At 36.0% G+C, this 17,656-nt stretch overlaps 2 protein-coding genes across 5 annotated transcripts in view; one reads left to right on the forward strand and one right to left on the reverse strand.

The window, feature by feature from the left end:
• The window catches only part of PHYHIPL (phytanoyl-CoA 2-hydroxylase interacting protein like), a 65,879-nt gene extending 55,826 nt beyond the window's left edge, over positions 1-10,053 (forward strand). The window contains exons 4-5 of the mRNA XM_066348705.1: positions 531-648; positions 9,233-10,053. Of these exons, the coding sequence (XP_066204802.1) occupies positions 531-648; positions 9,233-9,767 (653 nt within the window). The 3' untranslated portion in view covers positions 9,768-10,053. The remainder of the gene's footprint in view (positions 1-530; positions 649-9,232) is intronic.
• A 985-nt stretch (positions 10,054-11,038) lies between these two features.
• Positions 11,039-17,656, reverse strand: part of FAM13C (family with sequence similarity 13 member C) — a 161,313-nt gene continuing 154,695 nt past the window's right edge. For 3 of the 4 annotated variants that reach the window (XM_066348703.1, XM_066348701.1, XM_066348704.1), the window contains 3 exons: positions 16,867-17,066; positions 15,380-15,481; positions 11,039-11,872 (listed from right to left, as the gene is read on the reverse strand). In XM_066348703.1, coding sequence (XP_066204800.1) covers positions 11,749-11,872; positions 15,380-15,481; positions 16,867-17,066 — 426 coding nt within the window. In that variant the 3' untranslated portion in view covers positions 11,039-11,748. The remainder of the gene's footprint in view (positions 11,873-15,379; positions 15,482-16,866; positions 17,067-17,656) is intronic. The other variant, XM_066348702.1, reaches the window with a different exon arrangement.

Below are 17,656 nucleotides of genomic sequence, written 5' to 3' on the forward strand. Positions count from 1 at the left end.
GACCTTATAAACATTTGCCAAATCATTAAATTGTGACAAGCCCCAATTTCTGCATCATTAAAATGGCCCTAGTTAATCTAACTTGCCAACCTCATAGATTTAGGGAATATATTAAATGAACATTATTATTTCTACTCCTTAATGTTTTATTTGCTGTTGATTTCAGGTTATAAGCTTTTTTTATTCAGTATATCAGCTGACTGAAGAAAAACTTATATGGTACTGATTGACATTACTTGAGTTCAATGCAGAATCTATATTCCTTATTAACAGTTTTGTTTCAGAAGCTTTCATTCCAAAACATGAAAAGTGCAAGATATTTTATAAAAGAACAACCATAAACCATAACAAAAATATTTTTGTAGAAAGAAAAATGTTCCACAAAAAGACAATATTCTTATTGTTAAATGCAATTTTCTGATTGCTAATATGAATTTCCTACAGGTGAATTTTAATAATCTTTAATATATTAAGCATGCTGTTGGTACTTTTCATAATATATTTTTAATAACAGACTTTTTTATTTTCAGACTATTCAAAAGTTCATCTAACACAATTGTTGGAGAAGGCTGAAGTGATTGCAGGAAGGATGCTAAAATTTTCTGTTTTTTATCGTAACCAGCAAAAAGAATATTTTGACTATATTCGGTAAGGATCAAATACACACACATACACACACACACACACACACGCACACACACACTTACTTGCTTTACTAAATGACATTCCAAATTCTTTTTTTTAATAATAAAACTGCATTCTGAATGTTTCCAATTCAAGAAATAGTAAAAAATTCAGCTTGAATGCTTTTTTTAAAATTAATTAATTTATTTATTGTGTTTACATAGATTCTAGTGCAGCGGTTCTCAACCTGTGGGTGGTAACCCCGGCGGGGGTCGAATGACCAAAACACAGGGGCCGCCCAAAGCCATCGGAAAATACACATTTTATTTAAAAATGTATTGTATAATAAATATGTATTTTCCGATGGCTCTAGGCAACCCCTGTGCCCTGGCCGCTCGACCCCTGCCGGGGTCGCAACCCACAGGTTGAGAACCGCTGTTCTAGTGACTCCCCAAAAGCATCACCCCTCCCCCGTATTCCCCTCACATCTCCCTTACCCCCCTCCCAACAGCACCCTCCCACCTTCCCTTCAGGTTTAATCCATTCCTCAGTTCACATTGTACCTTGGATTCCTCAAATGAGTGAGGTCATATGATGTTTTTCTTTCTCTGCCTGGCTTATTTCACTCAACATAATAGTTTCCAGGTCCATCCATGTTGTCGCAAAATGTAATATTTCCTCCTTTTTCATGGCCCCATAGTATTCCATTGTATATATGTACCACTGTTTTTTAATCCACTCGTCCACTGACGGACACTTGGGCTGTTTCCATATCTTCGCTATTGTGAACAATGCTGCCATAAACATGGGGGTGCATTTCTTTTTTTCAGTCGGTGATATGCTGCCCTTGGGATATATTCCTATAAGTGGAATGGCTGGGTCAAAAGGCAGTTCCATTTCTAATTTCTTGATGAATCTCCATACTGTTTTTCATGTGGCTGCACCAGTCTGCATTCCCACCAGCAGTGCAGGAGGGTTCCCCTTTCTCCACATCCTCGCCAGCACCTATCCTGTGTTGTTTTGTCAATGAGCGCCATTCTGACTAGTGTTGAGATGGTATCCCATTCCGGTTTTAATTTGCATTTACCTAATGATTAGTGATATTGAACATTTTTTCATCTGTCTATTGACCATCTGTATGTCCTCTTTGGAGAACTGTCTATTCATTTCTTGTGCCCATTTTTTGATTGGATTATTTGTCTTCCTGGTGTTGAGTTTTACAAGTTCTTTATAAATTCTGGTTATTAACCCCTTATCAGATGTATTATAGAATATGTTCTCTCATTGTGAGGTTTGTCTTTTTATTCTGTTCATATTATCTTTAGCTGTGCAAAAGCTTTTTAGTTTGATATAGTCCCATTTGTTTATCCTGTTTTTTGTTTCACTTGCCTGTGGAGATAAATCAGCAAATATATTGCTGCGATAGATGTCACTGAGCTTACTGCTTATGTTTTCTTCTACGATGCTTATGGTTTCACGACTTTCATTTGTCTTTTATTAATTTTGAGTTTATTTTTGTGCATGGTGTAAGTTGGTGGTCAAGTTTCATTTTTTTGCAGGTAGCTGTCCAGTTTTCCCAACACCATTTGTTAAAGAGACTGTCTTCATTCCATTATATGCTCTTACTTTCTTTGTCAAATATCAGTTGTCCATAATAGTGTGGGTTTATTTCTGGGTTCTCAGTTCTGTTCCATTGATCTATATGCCTATTATTGTGCCAGTACCAAGCTGTTTTGCGTACAATGGCCTTGTAGTATAACTTGATATCAGGGAATGTGATAAATCCCACTTTATTCTTCTTTTTCAAAATTGCTGAGGCTATTCATGTTCTTTTTTGGTTCCATATAAATTTTTGGAATATGTATTCTCAATCTTTGAAGTATGTCATTGGTATTTTAATTGGTATTGCATTGAATTTATAAATTGCTTTGGGTAATATAGACATTTTAATGATGTTTATTCTTCCTAATCACGAACATGGTATATGCTTCAACTTGTTTGTATCTTCCTTGATTTCTTTATCAATGTTTTGTAATTTTCCAAGTACAAGTCTTTAACCTCCTTGGTTAAATTTACTCTGAGGTACTTTACTTTTTTTGTTGTTGCAATAGTGAAGGGGATTTTTTCCTTAATATCTCTTTCTGACAGTTCATTGTTGCTGTATAAAAATGCCTCTAATTTCTGAGTATTAATTTTATATCCTGCCACCTTGCTGAATTCATTTATCAAATCCAATAGTTTTTTGACTGAGACTTTAGGGTTTTCTATATACAGTATCATATCATCTGCAAATAATGATAGTTTTACTTCTTCTTTTCCAATTTGGATGCCTTTTATTTCTTCTTCTTGTCTGATTGTTTGACTTCCAGTACTATGTTAAATAAGAGTGGTGAAAGGGGGCACCCTTGCCTTGTTCCCGATTTTAGGGGGATTGCTTTTAGTTTTAGTCCATTAATTATGATTTTGGCTGTGGGTGAGTCATAGATGGCCTTTATCATGTTGAGGTATGTTCTCTGTATTCCCACTTTGCTAAGAGTTTGGATCATAAATGGGTGCTGGATTTTATCAAATGCTTTTTCCGCATCTATTGAAATTATCATGTGGTTTTTCTTTTTCCTTTTGTTTATGTGATGAATCACATTGATTGATTTACGAATGTTGTACCATCCTTGCCTCCCCAGAATAAATCCCACTTGATCATGATGTATGATTTTTTTTCATGTATTAGTGGATCCAGTTTTGCTAATATTCTGTTGATGATTTTAGCGTCTAAATTCATCAGAGATATTGGCCTGTAATTTTCTTTCTTTGTGTTGTCTTTGCCTGGTTTTGGAATCAGAATTATGCTCACCTCATAAAAGGAACTTTGAAATGTTCCTTCCTCTTGAAGTTTTTGAAATAGCTTGAGAAGGATAGGAGTTAGTTCTTCTTTGAATATTTGGTAGAATTCACCAGTGAAGCCATCAGGCCCAGGGCTTTTGTTTTTTGGGAGCTTTTTGATAACTGTTTCGATCTCATTTGTTGTAATTGGTCTGTTTAGGTTTTCTGATTCTTCTAGATTGATTTTTGGAAGATTATATGTTTCAAGGAATTTGTCCATTTCACCTAGGTTGTTTAATTTTTTGGCATAGTTTTTCATAGTATTTTCTTAAAATATTTTGTATTTCTGTTGTGTCAGTTGTTATTTCTCCACTCTAATTTTATTTATTTGAGTCCTCTCTCTTCTTTTCTTGGTGAGTCTCTTTAAAGGTTCATCGATCTTGTTTATCCTTTCAAAGAACCAGCTCTTGTTTTCATTGATCCTCCGTATTGTTTCTTTAGCATCTATATAATTTATTTCTGCTCTGATCTTTATTATTTCCTTCCTTCTACTACCTCTAGGCTTTTCTTGCTGTTCTTTTACTAGTTCTTTTAGATGAAGGGTTAGGTTGTTTATTTGAGCTTTTTCAAACTTCTTAAGGAATGCCTATAGTGCTATGAACTTCCCTCTCAGGACTGCTTTTCTGTGTCATAGATTTTGAGTTGTTGTATGTTCATTATCATTCATTTCTAGGAATTTTGGTTTATTTCTTCTTTGATTTCATTGTTAACCCATTTGTTATTTAATAACATGCTATTTAGTTTTCATGTGTTTGAGTGTTTTTCAGTTTTTCTGTTGTGGTTGATTTCTAGTTTCATGCCATTGTGACAGAGAAAGTGCTTGATATGATTTCAATCTTCTTAAATTTGTTGAGACCACTTTTGTGTCCTAACATGTGGTCTATCCTAGAGAATGTACCATAAGCCCTTGAAAAGAATGTATATTGTGCTGCTTTAGGGTGAAAGGTTCTAAAGGTATGTATTAAATCGAGTTGATCTAGTGTGTCCTTTAAGTCTGCTGTTTCTTTGTTAATTTTCTTTCTTGAGGATCTATCTAGTGATGTTAGTGGGGTATCAAAATCTCCTACTATTGTAGTATTGCTGTTCATCTCACCCTTTATATCTATCAAAGTCTGCTTTATATATTTAGGTGCACCTATATAGGTGTGCAGATATTTATAACGGTTATTTTCCTGTTGGATTGCTCCCTTTATCAAGTAGTAACCTTCTTTATCTCTTACTATAGCCTTTGTTTTAAAGTCCATTTTGTCTGATATAAGTATTGCTACCTTAGCTTTCTTTTCATTTCCATTTGCATGAAATCTTTTTTTTCCATCCTTTTACCTTTAGTCTATGTGTATCTTTTGTTTTGAGGTGTATCTCTTGTAGACAGCATATGTATGGGTCCTTTTTTCTTATCCATGCAACTACTCTATGTCTTTTTTGTTAATTTAATGCAGTGACATTGATAAATCAGGGTACATATGTTGAGAGAAAACATCTCCAGATTATTTTGACATTTGAATATGCTGCATACCCCTCACCCAAAGTCAAATTGTCTTCCGTCACCTTCTATCTGGTTTCTTTGTGCCCCTCCTCTCCCCCCCACCCCCTCCCTTTCTCTCCCCCCCATCCCCCCACCCTACTCCCGAAACTAAGAACTATATGAATCCATACATAGATGGGACATAAAAATGAGACTCAGAGACATGGACAAGAATGTGATGGTACTCTATGTCTTTTGATTGCATCATTTAATTCATTTACATTTAAGGTTCTTATTGATATTTAGTTGTTTATTGCCATTTTGTTCTTTAAAGCTATATACCTCTTTTGCTGTATTCCTTTCCCCTTTTGTTCTTTTTACAACAGGCCCGTTAACATTTCTTGCAGCCTTGGTTTGGTTGTAATGAATTCCTTGAGGTTTTTTATTTTTATCTGGGAAGCTTTTTATTTCTCCTTCAATTTTAAACAATAGCCTTGCTGGATACAGTAGTCTTGGTTGTACGTTCTTGTTCTGCATTACTTTGAATATTTCTTGCCATTCTTTTCTAGCCTCAAGTATTTCTGTTGAGAAGTTGGATGTCATCCTTATGGGGACTCCTTTGTAGGTGATAACCTTTTTTTCTCTAGCAGCTTTTAATATTGTTTTTATCTCTTAGCTTTGCTATTTTAATTATGATGTGTCTTGGTGTGGATTTCTTTGTGTTTCTCTTTAATGGAGTTCTCTGTGCTTCTTGAACTTGTGTGACTTGGTCCTGTGTCAATTTAGGAAAGTTTTCGGCTATGATTTGATTGAACAAGGTTTCTAAACCTTGTTCTTTCTCTTCTTCTTTAGGAACTCCTATGATGCAGATGTTGTTTCTCTTTAGATTGTCACAGAGCTCTCAGAGTTTCCTCAGATTTTTTCATTCTGAGTTTCCTCAGATTTTTTCATTCTCTTTTCTTTTTGCTGCTCTGCTTTCGTGTTTTCATTTATCTTGTCTTCTAAATCACTGATTCAATCCTCTGCTTCATCCAGCCTGCTATTAATTGCTTCTAGTGTAGTCTTTATTTCCGATATTGTATTTGTCATTTCTGACTGGTTCTTCTTTATTATTTCAATGTACTTTTTAATACTTGTTATTTCTTTATTTATGTGCTCACTGTGACCATCCATTGTTTTTCTAAGATCTTTCAGCATTCTAATAACCATTATTTTAAACTCTACCTCAGATAGTTTGCTTATATCCATCTCACTCAGATCTTTTTCTAAGGGTTTCTCTTGTTGAGTCATTTGGATTGCACTGCTCTGTCTTCTCATTTTATCTGTGTTGCCTTGGACTTCCCTGGTTGGGGCCTGGGGCAGGTCAGTGGAGTCACTGCCTGTGACTGGTTCTTATCCACTTTTTGGAAGCTACAGGTTATACAGATCTTGTGGCTGCCTCTAGGTGCCATTGTAAATATCAGCTGCACTACTAGGCTTGCTTTTATGTACTCTTGGCCTGGGAGAAGTAACTTTAAAAGTTCAAGCTCCCCTAAAATCTGCTTTCTGTTGTCTTTTATTGCTGGCTACTTGTTGGGCTCAGTACTGTAATTCAGTGATTAGGTATGGTATTAGATGTGGCCTACTTCTTTGCTTCATGTGTTTTTCTATCTAGACATTTTAGCTCCCGTTTTGTGGTCTCTCTACCAGGCCACCGCCACTGTTGCTGCCAGGGCTTTTGGGCTCAGGTGCTGCTGGCTCCAGCCCACCTCTGCGACCGCTGCTTGCCCTGGTTGGGCTCGCGTGTACCCGCGTGCCTGTTTGGACCACTTCCGGGACTGCCTTGGTCAGCTCAGATCTCAGCAGCCGCCTCGGGGTCGTGTGCACCCTTTCAGATCTCTGCCAAGGTCACCGTGCTGACATTCATTACATTCCAAATTCTAAGCTTAGGTTTTCCTTGAGTCTGGGAAATAACAAATTTGGTTTTCTTTTCAAAATAGTTCATTATATTCTGATTTTATTTCCCAGAATAATTAAGTAGAAAAAAACAAATCATGGGATTTTTTCCACTTCATTTAGATTACTTTCCTAATCATTTGCAATACCAATTCCTGTTTATTTGCATGAAATATCTTAAACTCCAGGATTTAGATTGATGGGCATTTCATGTACATACTGCTCCAATTCTCAATAATTCAGGTCTCTGTCTCATATGAACTAAGTTTTTATTTTTGTGTTTCTTTATTGTTGTTGTTTTTTATTCTGTGAGAGGAGGGGAGGCAGAGACAGACTCCCACATGTGCCCCAACAGAGATCTACCCAGCAAGCCCAGTAAGGGGCGATGCTCTGCCCATCTGGGGCATTGCTCTGTTGCTCAGCAACTGAGCTCTTAGCATCTAATGCAGAGGCCATGGAACTCTTCTCAGCACCCGGGGCCAACTTGCTCCAATCAACCCTTGGCTGCAGGAGGAAAAGAGAGAGAAAGAGGCAAGAGGGGAAGGGGTGGAGAAGCATATGGGCACTTCTGTGTGCCTTGACCAGGAATTGAACCTGGGACATCCACACATAGGAGCAATGCTCTACCACTGAGCCAAATGGCTAGGGCCTTGTGGGTTTCTTTAAGATATTAAAAATGAGAGAATAAAAAAGTGTTTTTTTCCTGAAATATTATGATGAATCAGGTGGGATTTTAAGATTTCTCCCTAAGTGGAAATCTTTCAGCTGTATCTTGGATTAAGTATTCCTGAGGACAGTCTGCTCTGTTCACTTTTGAGTTGTATTCTGCTAGGATTTTTAAGATTCCCTGTTTATTCCTGGGAGCAGTGTCCAAGAATTCAAAAGAATGTTCAGCAGCGGGTACTTTCAATACTTAAAACCCTTTCATAGTTGTAGGAGAAAATTTGAGGGAACAAATAGCAGGGTTTTTTTAAGTGAGAGTAATACATCTTTTAAAATGATGAATCCTATATAGGTTCTAGAAATTTTAATTTATATTTACAGCTTATAGTAATCATATAATTTGTTATTTTTAAAAGCCATGGTATTGCTTTAAACTACAGGTTCTTGACAGGATTGTATATGAAAACAAAATTAGGAAACTATTGTTTGATTCATACCACCTTAGTTTTTTATAAATCACGATCCTGGTTCCAGATTTAAATCAGCTCCAAGTTGTGGAAATGGAAAAAAAAATTGTAGAGAGAGAAATAGCCTGACCTGTGGTAGCACAGTGGATAAAATATCAACCTACAATGCTGAGGTTGCTGGTTCAAAACCCCAGGCTTGCCCAGTCAAGGCGCATACAGGGGGCAACGACGAGTTGATGCATCCCACTCCTCTCCCTCACCCACCCCCTTCTCTCTCTCTCTCTCAAATTAATAAAATCTTAAAAAAGAGAAATAAATTTAGGTGGCCATGTTGTTCATATATTTTTATATATTTTGGTGGCAAAAACCATTCCTGTTTTATGTTTGAATATCCTATGAATGCTGAATTTAATTAGTAACTCTCTTAACTGGTAAGAGTCTTTTCTACCCTTGAGTCTATATATCACATGGTGGGTGCCATGCACTTAATTTAGTACAAAAAGAGAGATAACACAGATTAATTTTTCCTGTCAGCTATTGAATAGCAATGACCATATATACTCACCAAGGAAGGTGTTTGTTTATATTTATCAAGCATAAAATTTGAAAACAAAAAGATCCATTATTGCATTTTCTTTAATAAGAACAACATCCCTGGTATTAGGTTTTAGATTCCTGGAATACTGCCAGTATCTATTTTAGGTGGCCACTGGAGGTCAGTATTTCTCTAATTTTTTTTTCCTTTCTTTGGGTGGGAACTGGCTGTTTTCAAGTCCTCAGATACTCTAAAATTGGTTTCATGTCTTTCTAAAAATTCTTCCAAGATGAAAAAATAAAGCCAGCATGGAAAATGCAAAAAGTTATTGTATGTATTGTGTATATGTTTATTCTAATATACTAGTACATGAAAGATTTATTAATAAGGAAATTTATTTTTGTTGGATTTTCCATGATAGTTGTAAAATTCATGTAAATCAGTTCATTTTTTTTCTGACCAGGAAATTTATTATGTTAAAAATTTCCAAAGTTTACACTTAGCTATTTATGTCATAGATGTATTCTCCTCAATTGTGATGAGCATTTTAGGCTTTTAATAGTAGATAATTGACTATTTTAGGCCTGTCACCATTCAAATCTATATAAATCAGTAGCTTTGATACTCTTGTACCAAGCAATGACCATTTTATGTCTCTTGCAGAGAACATCATGGAAATGCTATGCAGCCCTCGGTCAAGGATAACAGTGGGAGCCATGGCTCTCCTATCAGTGGAAAATTAGAAGGGATCTTCTTCAGCTGCAGCACTGAATTCAATACAGGGAAGCCACCCCAGGATTCACCTTATGGAAGATACAGGTTTGAGATTGCAGCAGAAAAACTTTTTAACCCCAATACTAACTTATACTTTGGGGACTTCTACTGTATGTACACTGCTTATCATTATGTGATTCTTGTTATTGCCCCTGTGGGATCACCAGGAGATGAATTTTGTAAGCAGCGCCTTCCTCAACTAAATTCCAAGGATAATAGATTCTTGACCTGCACAGAAGACGATGGGGTGCTGATTTACCACCATGCCCAAGATGTTATTTTAGAAGTCATTTACACTGACCCTGTGGATCTTTCTCTGGGCACTGTGGCAGAAATCACTGGTCATCAGCTCATGAGTTTATCAACTGCAAATGCAAAGAAAGATCCCAGCTGCAAAACCTGTAATATCAGTGTTGGACGTTAATGCCCACTTTTCTTACTCTTACTCCCTCTCCTTCCCTTAGGAACATTGGTCATCTGTTCATTTTCATTACCAGATGTTTTCCATTGAAGCATGCACATGCCGCTATCACCAAAAGCAAACTGTCAATTTTCAAATGTCATTCAGTGCCATTTTAGTGTTTCCTTTTCCCTACCCTTCCCACTACTTTCTATGATGAAATATCCTGTTGTCCTGACACTTTATTGCCTAGATGCTGCAACGTCTTTATTTTTCCGTTATGCCAAACATAACAAAACAATTATATAAACTGCTTTAGCAAAATACAAAATAACAGCTTATAAATGGTGTTTAAATATGTATTCATTTTAATCTACTGAACAAATATTGGGATAACTCCAAACCGCATGAAAGCGTGTAATTGCAGCATGAGTTAAATCTTGAAGCCTAGAATTGTCAGCACTTCCAACTTGTTGTTTGACAGTGTTATTTATGTTATTTATATTAGCTAACAGAAAAAACTACTGTGTTTCAGCATAATAAATATAATAGAAAAATATTTTATTTGTACTGTATAAAATATTTACAACCATAGAATATATAGTTACATTTTAATAGCAATTGTATACATGTCACGAAACCATTTCCCTTATCAAAGATGTAGTTTGTAAACCTCAAACAGTTGTGTATCTGTTCTGTTACAAGTAGATGACTATTAAACAAATTTATGAAGGACATTATTCTGATTCATAAAAGTTACAAAATATCAGGTGAATACAGAGAAAATAATAAACATCTGAAATAGTCAATATTCTTTCCATCCAAATTATATGAAAATGTGAATTTCTTCAACATCATGCTAAAACATTACAGAAAATAGAAATACAAACATGGTTCTTACAAAAGAAAATGTCAACCTTTTACTTATTTTTACAAAAGCAAATATAGTAAACATGATTTAGTACAAAGTAACACAAAACAATATACACTAAAGTTGATGAAGCAACTAAAATATTCTGGCTTTTTTTTTCAAGGTGTCAAAACGAACAATTTTCAAATCTTTCATTTTGTAGAGAATGAAGAATAATTACAGCTTATAAGAAAGCTCTCTTTGACTTTACAAAGTTTAGACCTTGGAACATTAAGAAAAATGCATATTCCCAATGGAAAAATAGTTATATAATCTTAGTTATAGTAAACAAAAAGATTAGCAATTATAACTATGATCACATTATATATATATACTGCAGACACTTACCTATCCAAAATACCTATTTTCAAATTTTAATACAATATTTTATTTTAATATAAACATCTGTCAATTATAGATAAAGATAATTCACAATGTACATGCGATCAGAATTAACTTTGGTAATCAGAAATGTAAAATTTCAATTAACATAAAATGTGCTATTTTTATATAGAAATAAAAATTTAGCAGTGACACATTCTAGTATATTTTAGGGTACTGAAAGTCTAGCAGACATAAGGGACAAGGTAAATTTTTTTTATCACTTAAAAATCTATTAGAAGTTTCAAATCACATTCTTACTATCTGTATTCCTTGCTACCTAATAACAATTTCTTTTCTTTAGTGATTTAAAAAAAATCATTCTTTTTTCCCATTCATCAGCATAAGCAACCTTTGGACAAACAGACTTTCCCTAACAAGTGGCCCATTGAACAGTGGATGCTATGTGTTATTTAGATTTGATAAAATATTGGATGTTTTTCAAAATAATTATACTGACTGTGAGTTTTCTCCTTGGCATGGAGGAAGTTGAATTTTATTTTTCTAATTATACAATTACGTATTGTATCCCCCCCCCAATTTAAAGCTCTCTTTATCATGTATACTTACACTAGCCATCCCTTCTTAAAATCAGCTAATACTACCACTAAAGTGCTTCAGTTTTCTGTATGTCACAACTACTTACTCAGCAAGAATGGCAGAGGAAAATAAACTTTATCTTGGATGAAAGTAGTCAAAAACATTTCTTGGACCTCAAATCGTTTTGGCCACATCTTGCTTGCTGATTAGGACCTCAAGTAATCTCAGTTTGGCTTTTATGTGCTTGTATTCATAGTATTCATCTGCCATGGGAATCTTATCTTCCTTTTGTGGACTTCTGCAAAACAGAAAATACCACCTATTAGTTCACAATGAAGCAAGTCAATTAAAAATCCTTTCATAATTTTTACTTGAGAAAGTACAGGGTTGAAGTTTCCATTTGGTTTTTGCATCATGTCTTTCTTAACTTCTCTTTCTCTTTTATTCACTCCCTCGTCCATGTGTTATTACACTTCTAAATAATAGTACCCCTTGAGAACTGGAATGTAGTAGGTGTTCACAAATATATAGTCCATTGCATAGAGATTTAACAATAAATAGGGCAAGTGAAAAGATCTGAGAGAAAAAACAAACACCAGAACTCTCAAGGCATTCTTGTCCAGCCATTCTCCCATTATCCATGTCACAGGCCGTGCCTATGCAGAAGCTTCCACCTTTGTAGTGACAGTTAAAAGTATCAAGCCAAAAAACTACAGAATTCAGGCTAACAAAAATAATTTATAAGTTTTTGGTAATAGAAAGAAAAAAGTTCAATGGCTACCTTACAAACGTGAAATATTTCCAAGTTTTCTTGTAATTATAATACTTGTTTCTGCAAATGTGTGGCAGAATTACTGAGAAGTTCTCTACATAATCTGTATGTCTAAATTTCAATGGTTCTTTTAGCACACTAATTACACTAAGACTAGATATATGAAAATGCATAGATTTTTATACATAAGCATTCTGACTACTACGTGCTCTTGCCATTTACTTTGAACAACAATTGGGTAACATCTACAGTTAAAATAATTTGCCTTCCCACAAAAATGTTGCCAGGATATGTTCCCTAAAGGGTAGTAATTGCTTCAGGATCTCAAAAGGCTCTTGTCTCCTTGGTTGATAAGATGGCCAATTGCTTTTAAGACATTTCCACTCATGACTTTAAAATACTAAGGATAGAAAACATAGAGGAAATCACCACTGTTGCTACTGAACACTCTCCAATATTAGTTTGGCTGAAAACTGGTAAATAGAAAACATTTAACATTTTACCTATACCCCCTTCTATTTTTAAAGAACTGATATAGATATATTTATATCTCTTATAAAAAAGCTAATCTCTAAAAATATAGTTACCTACTTGTGTTGCACCACTATACAATACCCTGCAATTTCTAATACAGACTAAAATAGTACTCATCTATACAGTTTCTCTTAAATGGCTAAATTATATAACATGATCCCTTTGCCTCCATTCTGTATTACAGGCCAAACTTATAACTGGGTGTCTAAATACCACCTTAATTTGTCTACACTTATCTAAGGAAAGAAATTATCTAATTTATAAGAAAACAGGAATAATCCATTATATAACTTATCCCTGGACCTGCATACTCCATTTTGGCTAATAAACAAGAATGCATTGGCCAGAATGAAAAATTTTGCTAGTATTTCGCTAAAACATGCTTGACATGTTTATTAGCATAGTTCCTGGCTCATAATTAATAATGTCAAATCTACGTGGTTATGCCTCTTGTATGGTAAATATTACAAGAACATTTAGTCTGACCAGGCGGTGGCACAGTGGATAGAGCATCGACCTGGGAAGTTGAGGGCCCAGGTTCAAAACCCTGAGGTCACCGGCTTGAGTAAGGGTTCACCAATTTGAGTGTGGGGTCAACAGCTTGAGTGTGGGATCATCCACATGATCCCATGGTCGCCGGCATGAGCCCAAGATCACTGGCTTAAGCAAGGGATCACTGGCTCAGCTGGAGTCCCCCGGTCAAGGCACATTATGAAAAGCAATCAATGAACAACTAAAGTGATTCAACTATAACTTGATACTTCTCATTTCTTTCCCTTCTTGTCTGTTTCTCCATACCTCTCTCTCTCCCTCTCTCTCTCTCTCTCTCTCTCTCTCTCTCTCTTTAAAAAAAGTTATAGTACCTTAAAATTTAATCCATATGCAATGGTTATTTTACCTTATAGATAGTTAGGCCTTTCCAACAAAATGTCTTACAAAAAAACAAGATTAAGACCTGTATTTCACAGCTCTTCCACCGTTTGATTTTTGTTGTGCTGTATCACCACTGTTGCATTTACTTTACATATGTTACCACAAGAGGGCATACAACCTCAGTCAAACATAGGCTTCTCTGAGGTGGGTTCAGGACTCACGGGTTCAGCAGAATACTAATATGTAGAACATAACTAACTTCCCTGTATGTCAGAAGTTTTGCCAAGTACCACTGCAGATCCATTAGGCAGGGCTACTAGTATATTGGGAAGTTCTCAAACTCTTTAAAGTAGACTCCTGGGTTCAAATAGGTAAAAATGTAAATGTAAGCATTGTATGGGAATTTTATAAAAGAAAAAAATAGAAATGGAAAGAACAAATTTTGTTTTATATTCTAAGTTTAACAGTCATATATAGTTAACATCAGCAGATAAGTAAGTAACTTGAACTTGTAGCAATCAATTGGAAAGAAGATTTAAAGCAGAAAACTAGGTTGGTTACATCTGTATTTGCTAAATGCAAAAAGTTTCGTACTTAGTAGGCCCAGTTTTAGTGAACAGCCCTGAAGGACTGAAATAGAAACACTGCTGAGCCTGACCTGTGGTGGCGCAGTGGATAAAAGCGTCGACCTGGCATGCTGAGGTTGCGGGTTTGAAACACTGCTGAGTAAGAGGTGAGTAGGTACCAATGCTTAAAAAAATAGTCTCTCTCCATCAAGGCAACCCTCATTCTGCTGAAATAAAAGCAATTCAGGAAAGGCAGGTGTGTGATGGAGAGGAATACTGAGGAGCCAGTGCATCACGGCCTCCCACCTTAATAACTGTGACTTTGGGAAAAGTATGTCCTTTTGTTTTTTTTAACTGACATCCCATATGACGGGTATAATAGCTTCCCAAAGTATCCCAGAATGTCCAGTATTTCATCATGGAAACAGGCTCAGGATTAACTAAGTGATTTGTCACTTTCTCTTCCAAAATTAGATCAGTAACCCATATATAGAATTTTGTTGACTGTACAGAAAAATGTAGAGGAAACTAATGGGAGTGCCTAATGAGACACTCGGGTCACCACAGAAAAAGAGAGGACAAACAGAGGCTATAGCTAAACATTTATTGAAAGGACAGAAAGAATAGCTATGAACTTTTGACCAGATTCTGAAATAAAATAATTAAGGGGACAGATCCTGAAGAATATATTTAAATAAATAATTATTTAATAAAATAGAGAATAACTTGAGGCACTAAGTAACCAGGAACAAAGAATTTATGCGGGCTGGAAAAGACACATTTTGTAGAGATTTAGATAAATTCAATAGTTGTATTTATTACTTACTTAGTGTTAAAGATTTTTGAAGTTAATCCTTTATTTTTTAAACTCTGATGTTATAGTTGATAGCTACAGCCTTCCATAAAACATTCCAAATAATGGCATTATCAGAATGTTGCATTAGACAAATCCAGGGTCTAAGTCACTATAGAAATTGTTTATATCAAATAGAGTTACTATTCTAGCTCATTCTTAACAACAGTTCTCTAGGTAATAGAAAATTTCTCCGCACACACTTACCTTCCCGTTTGTTTAAAAAATTGTTCTTCAAATTCTCTTAAGGCTTTTCGAAGTCTCTTCTTGTCAGCCCTAGTTTCTCGGAGATGGTCAAGAAGTACAGGCCTATAAAATACATATTTGCCATAACTGAGCTCTGGCATCATTGAGAGATCATCATGAGTAGATTTATCTATTTAGCAAAAACATTATGATACAGAAGTGTTCTGCCTAAAAGGGTACCTTTGAGTCGGGGTGGCACATGTAAAGCCTGACCGTAGGGGGAGCATGGCAGAGGAAGTTACTTGGTGAAAACAACATCATAGGAAAGGAGAGAGGACCAGGGCAGGCAGGAGGCAAGCAGACTGAGTCCGTTACAAAAAAGTGGTGAAGGTGAAGGCCATATGAATGGGTGTGAAAGAAACAGACATTTTAAAGGAATACTCATCAGTATTTGTTGATAGACTGAAGAGGAAAAGATTGTAAACAAAATTCTATCCTTACTCGAGAGTATAGGGAGAATGGCAAAACCCTTGGGAATTAAGTGACCCAGAGAAAGCTACACTGAGAATTCCACTCACTGTATTCTAGGACGAGGGAAAAGAATCATATACTTTAGAACAGGAAATTGTAAGAAGAGATTCTATTGCTTTCAAAAAAAGTCTAGCACTCAACCTAAGTTAGGAACAGCTGCTTTAGAACAACAACTAACCAACCAAGCAACAAATGAAAGAAAGAAAGGAAAGGCGTGAGGAAGGAAGACTGATTTTCTGCTTCCAAACAGGCTACTTCATCTATGAGATGAAACTGATGTACCAACTGATTTTACAAGCACACTAAAATCCCAACTTAAAATTAAGTCCTTGATCTTACCTCATATATTCGCAGGGATTTCATCCCTATGTTGGGGCATACACTTGCCACACTACAATACACATTTAAAGAAAATCTCATAAATTGGCCAGTAATATACAAATTAAAGGAAGGCCAAATGCTGGAGATATGCCAAGTACTGAGTGATGATCATGATAACTAATGAAAATCCAAATAGCTCCTGACTGAGGGGATCATTAAGAGACAGGGGCTGGCTCATTTACTGAAGGCCAAGGGGACTCCCAATCTGGAGAAGCCATCTTATTTAAATGGAACAGACTAGGATAAAGGCCCTGACAACTACTGACTCACACAAGATTAGAAAACCTTTTGGTCCAGACTTTTCAAACGCCAAGAGTTAACTGGCGCCAAGCCCTGGTGAAAAGATGTGCAACTGCAGCAAAATGAACATCAGCATCTATGGGCTCCTTAGGACCTTATTGGGAGCCTAGGTTCCTCATGGCATTGTAATCTCAAGTTTCCGGTTAAGAAGACAAGAACATTATACATTAAGACTACTCTCAAGTTGATAGCATTTTTAAAGAGTCTAATAGCACTTCTAAATGTGTATGTCCATACGAGGTACCACAGACCAGAAGGCGTTAAACTGTGACTCCACACTTAGGATTCACACTCACATGGTAGCTTCATGTAAATTAGACATGGAGAGAGCTGGTGCTTTCATTTCTTTTTTTTCATCTGGTAGCAGGACCCTTACAGGCTCAGTCTCATTAGAGTAGGTGAGGTGATCGCCACCAAGAAGGTGAGATGCTGAATTTGGTAAAGAAGGCGGTTGGCTTCCCTGTGGACAGTCTTCATCTGAATCCTCTTCCTCCTGCTTATTGTAGGCAGAATTAAATAAAGTCACAAAATGCTAAGTGCCTTCTGATGAAGCAAAAACAGGAAGGGGAACAATAACTAGATACCATGAGAACAGTAGGTGACTCCTATGCCTATGGAGAATTGAGAAGGAGACAACCAGGAGGAACTTTTCTTGGTTGCATCAAAAAATTTACAGAAGTTAATGGGCGAAGAAATACCCATTCTGAGCTAAAATGCTCACCAAGTTCACCTCTGTTGCTGGGCCAAAGAAGGCACATTCAGGATGTATAATCTGGGCTACACTCCCTAGTAGTCCCTCCCTTTTACCCAGACCTTCTGGGGCCCAGCTCCATGGCAAAACACCGCTGCTATCCAGGAATACCCTACGTCAGGTCCTAGTGTGGGCCACAATCAAATACAGAGGATACTAAGAAAACTGAGAGAGTGAGGAAAGAGCTCTACAAAGGCCAAAGCAAAATGAAGTTATTCCTTCAACTGTTTCGGTAATGCTTATCAACAAAAAGACTTCCTTGCAAGGAAATCTGATTATCATGTCCCATTTTAAATTATACTTCCTGAATGGGAAAATGTCAAAGATTATGAATC

Source organism: Saccopteryx leptura, chromosome 9 (assembly GCF_036850995.1).
Source record: "Saccopteryx leptura isolate mSacLep1 chromosome 9, mSacLep1_pri_phased_curated, whole genome shotgun sequence".
NCBI lineage: Eukaryota > Metazoa > Chordata > Mammalia > Chiroptera > Emballonuridae > Saccopteryx > Saccopteryx leptura.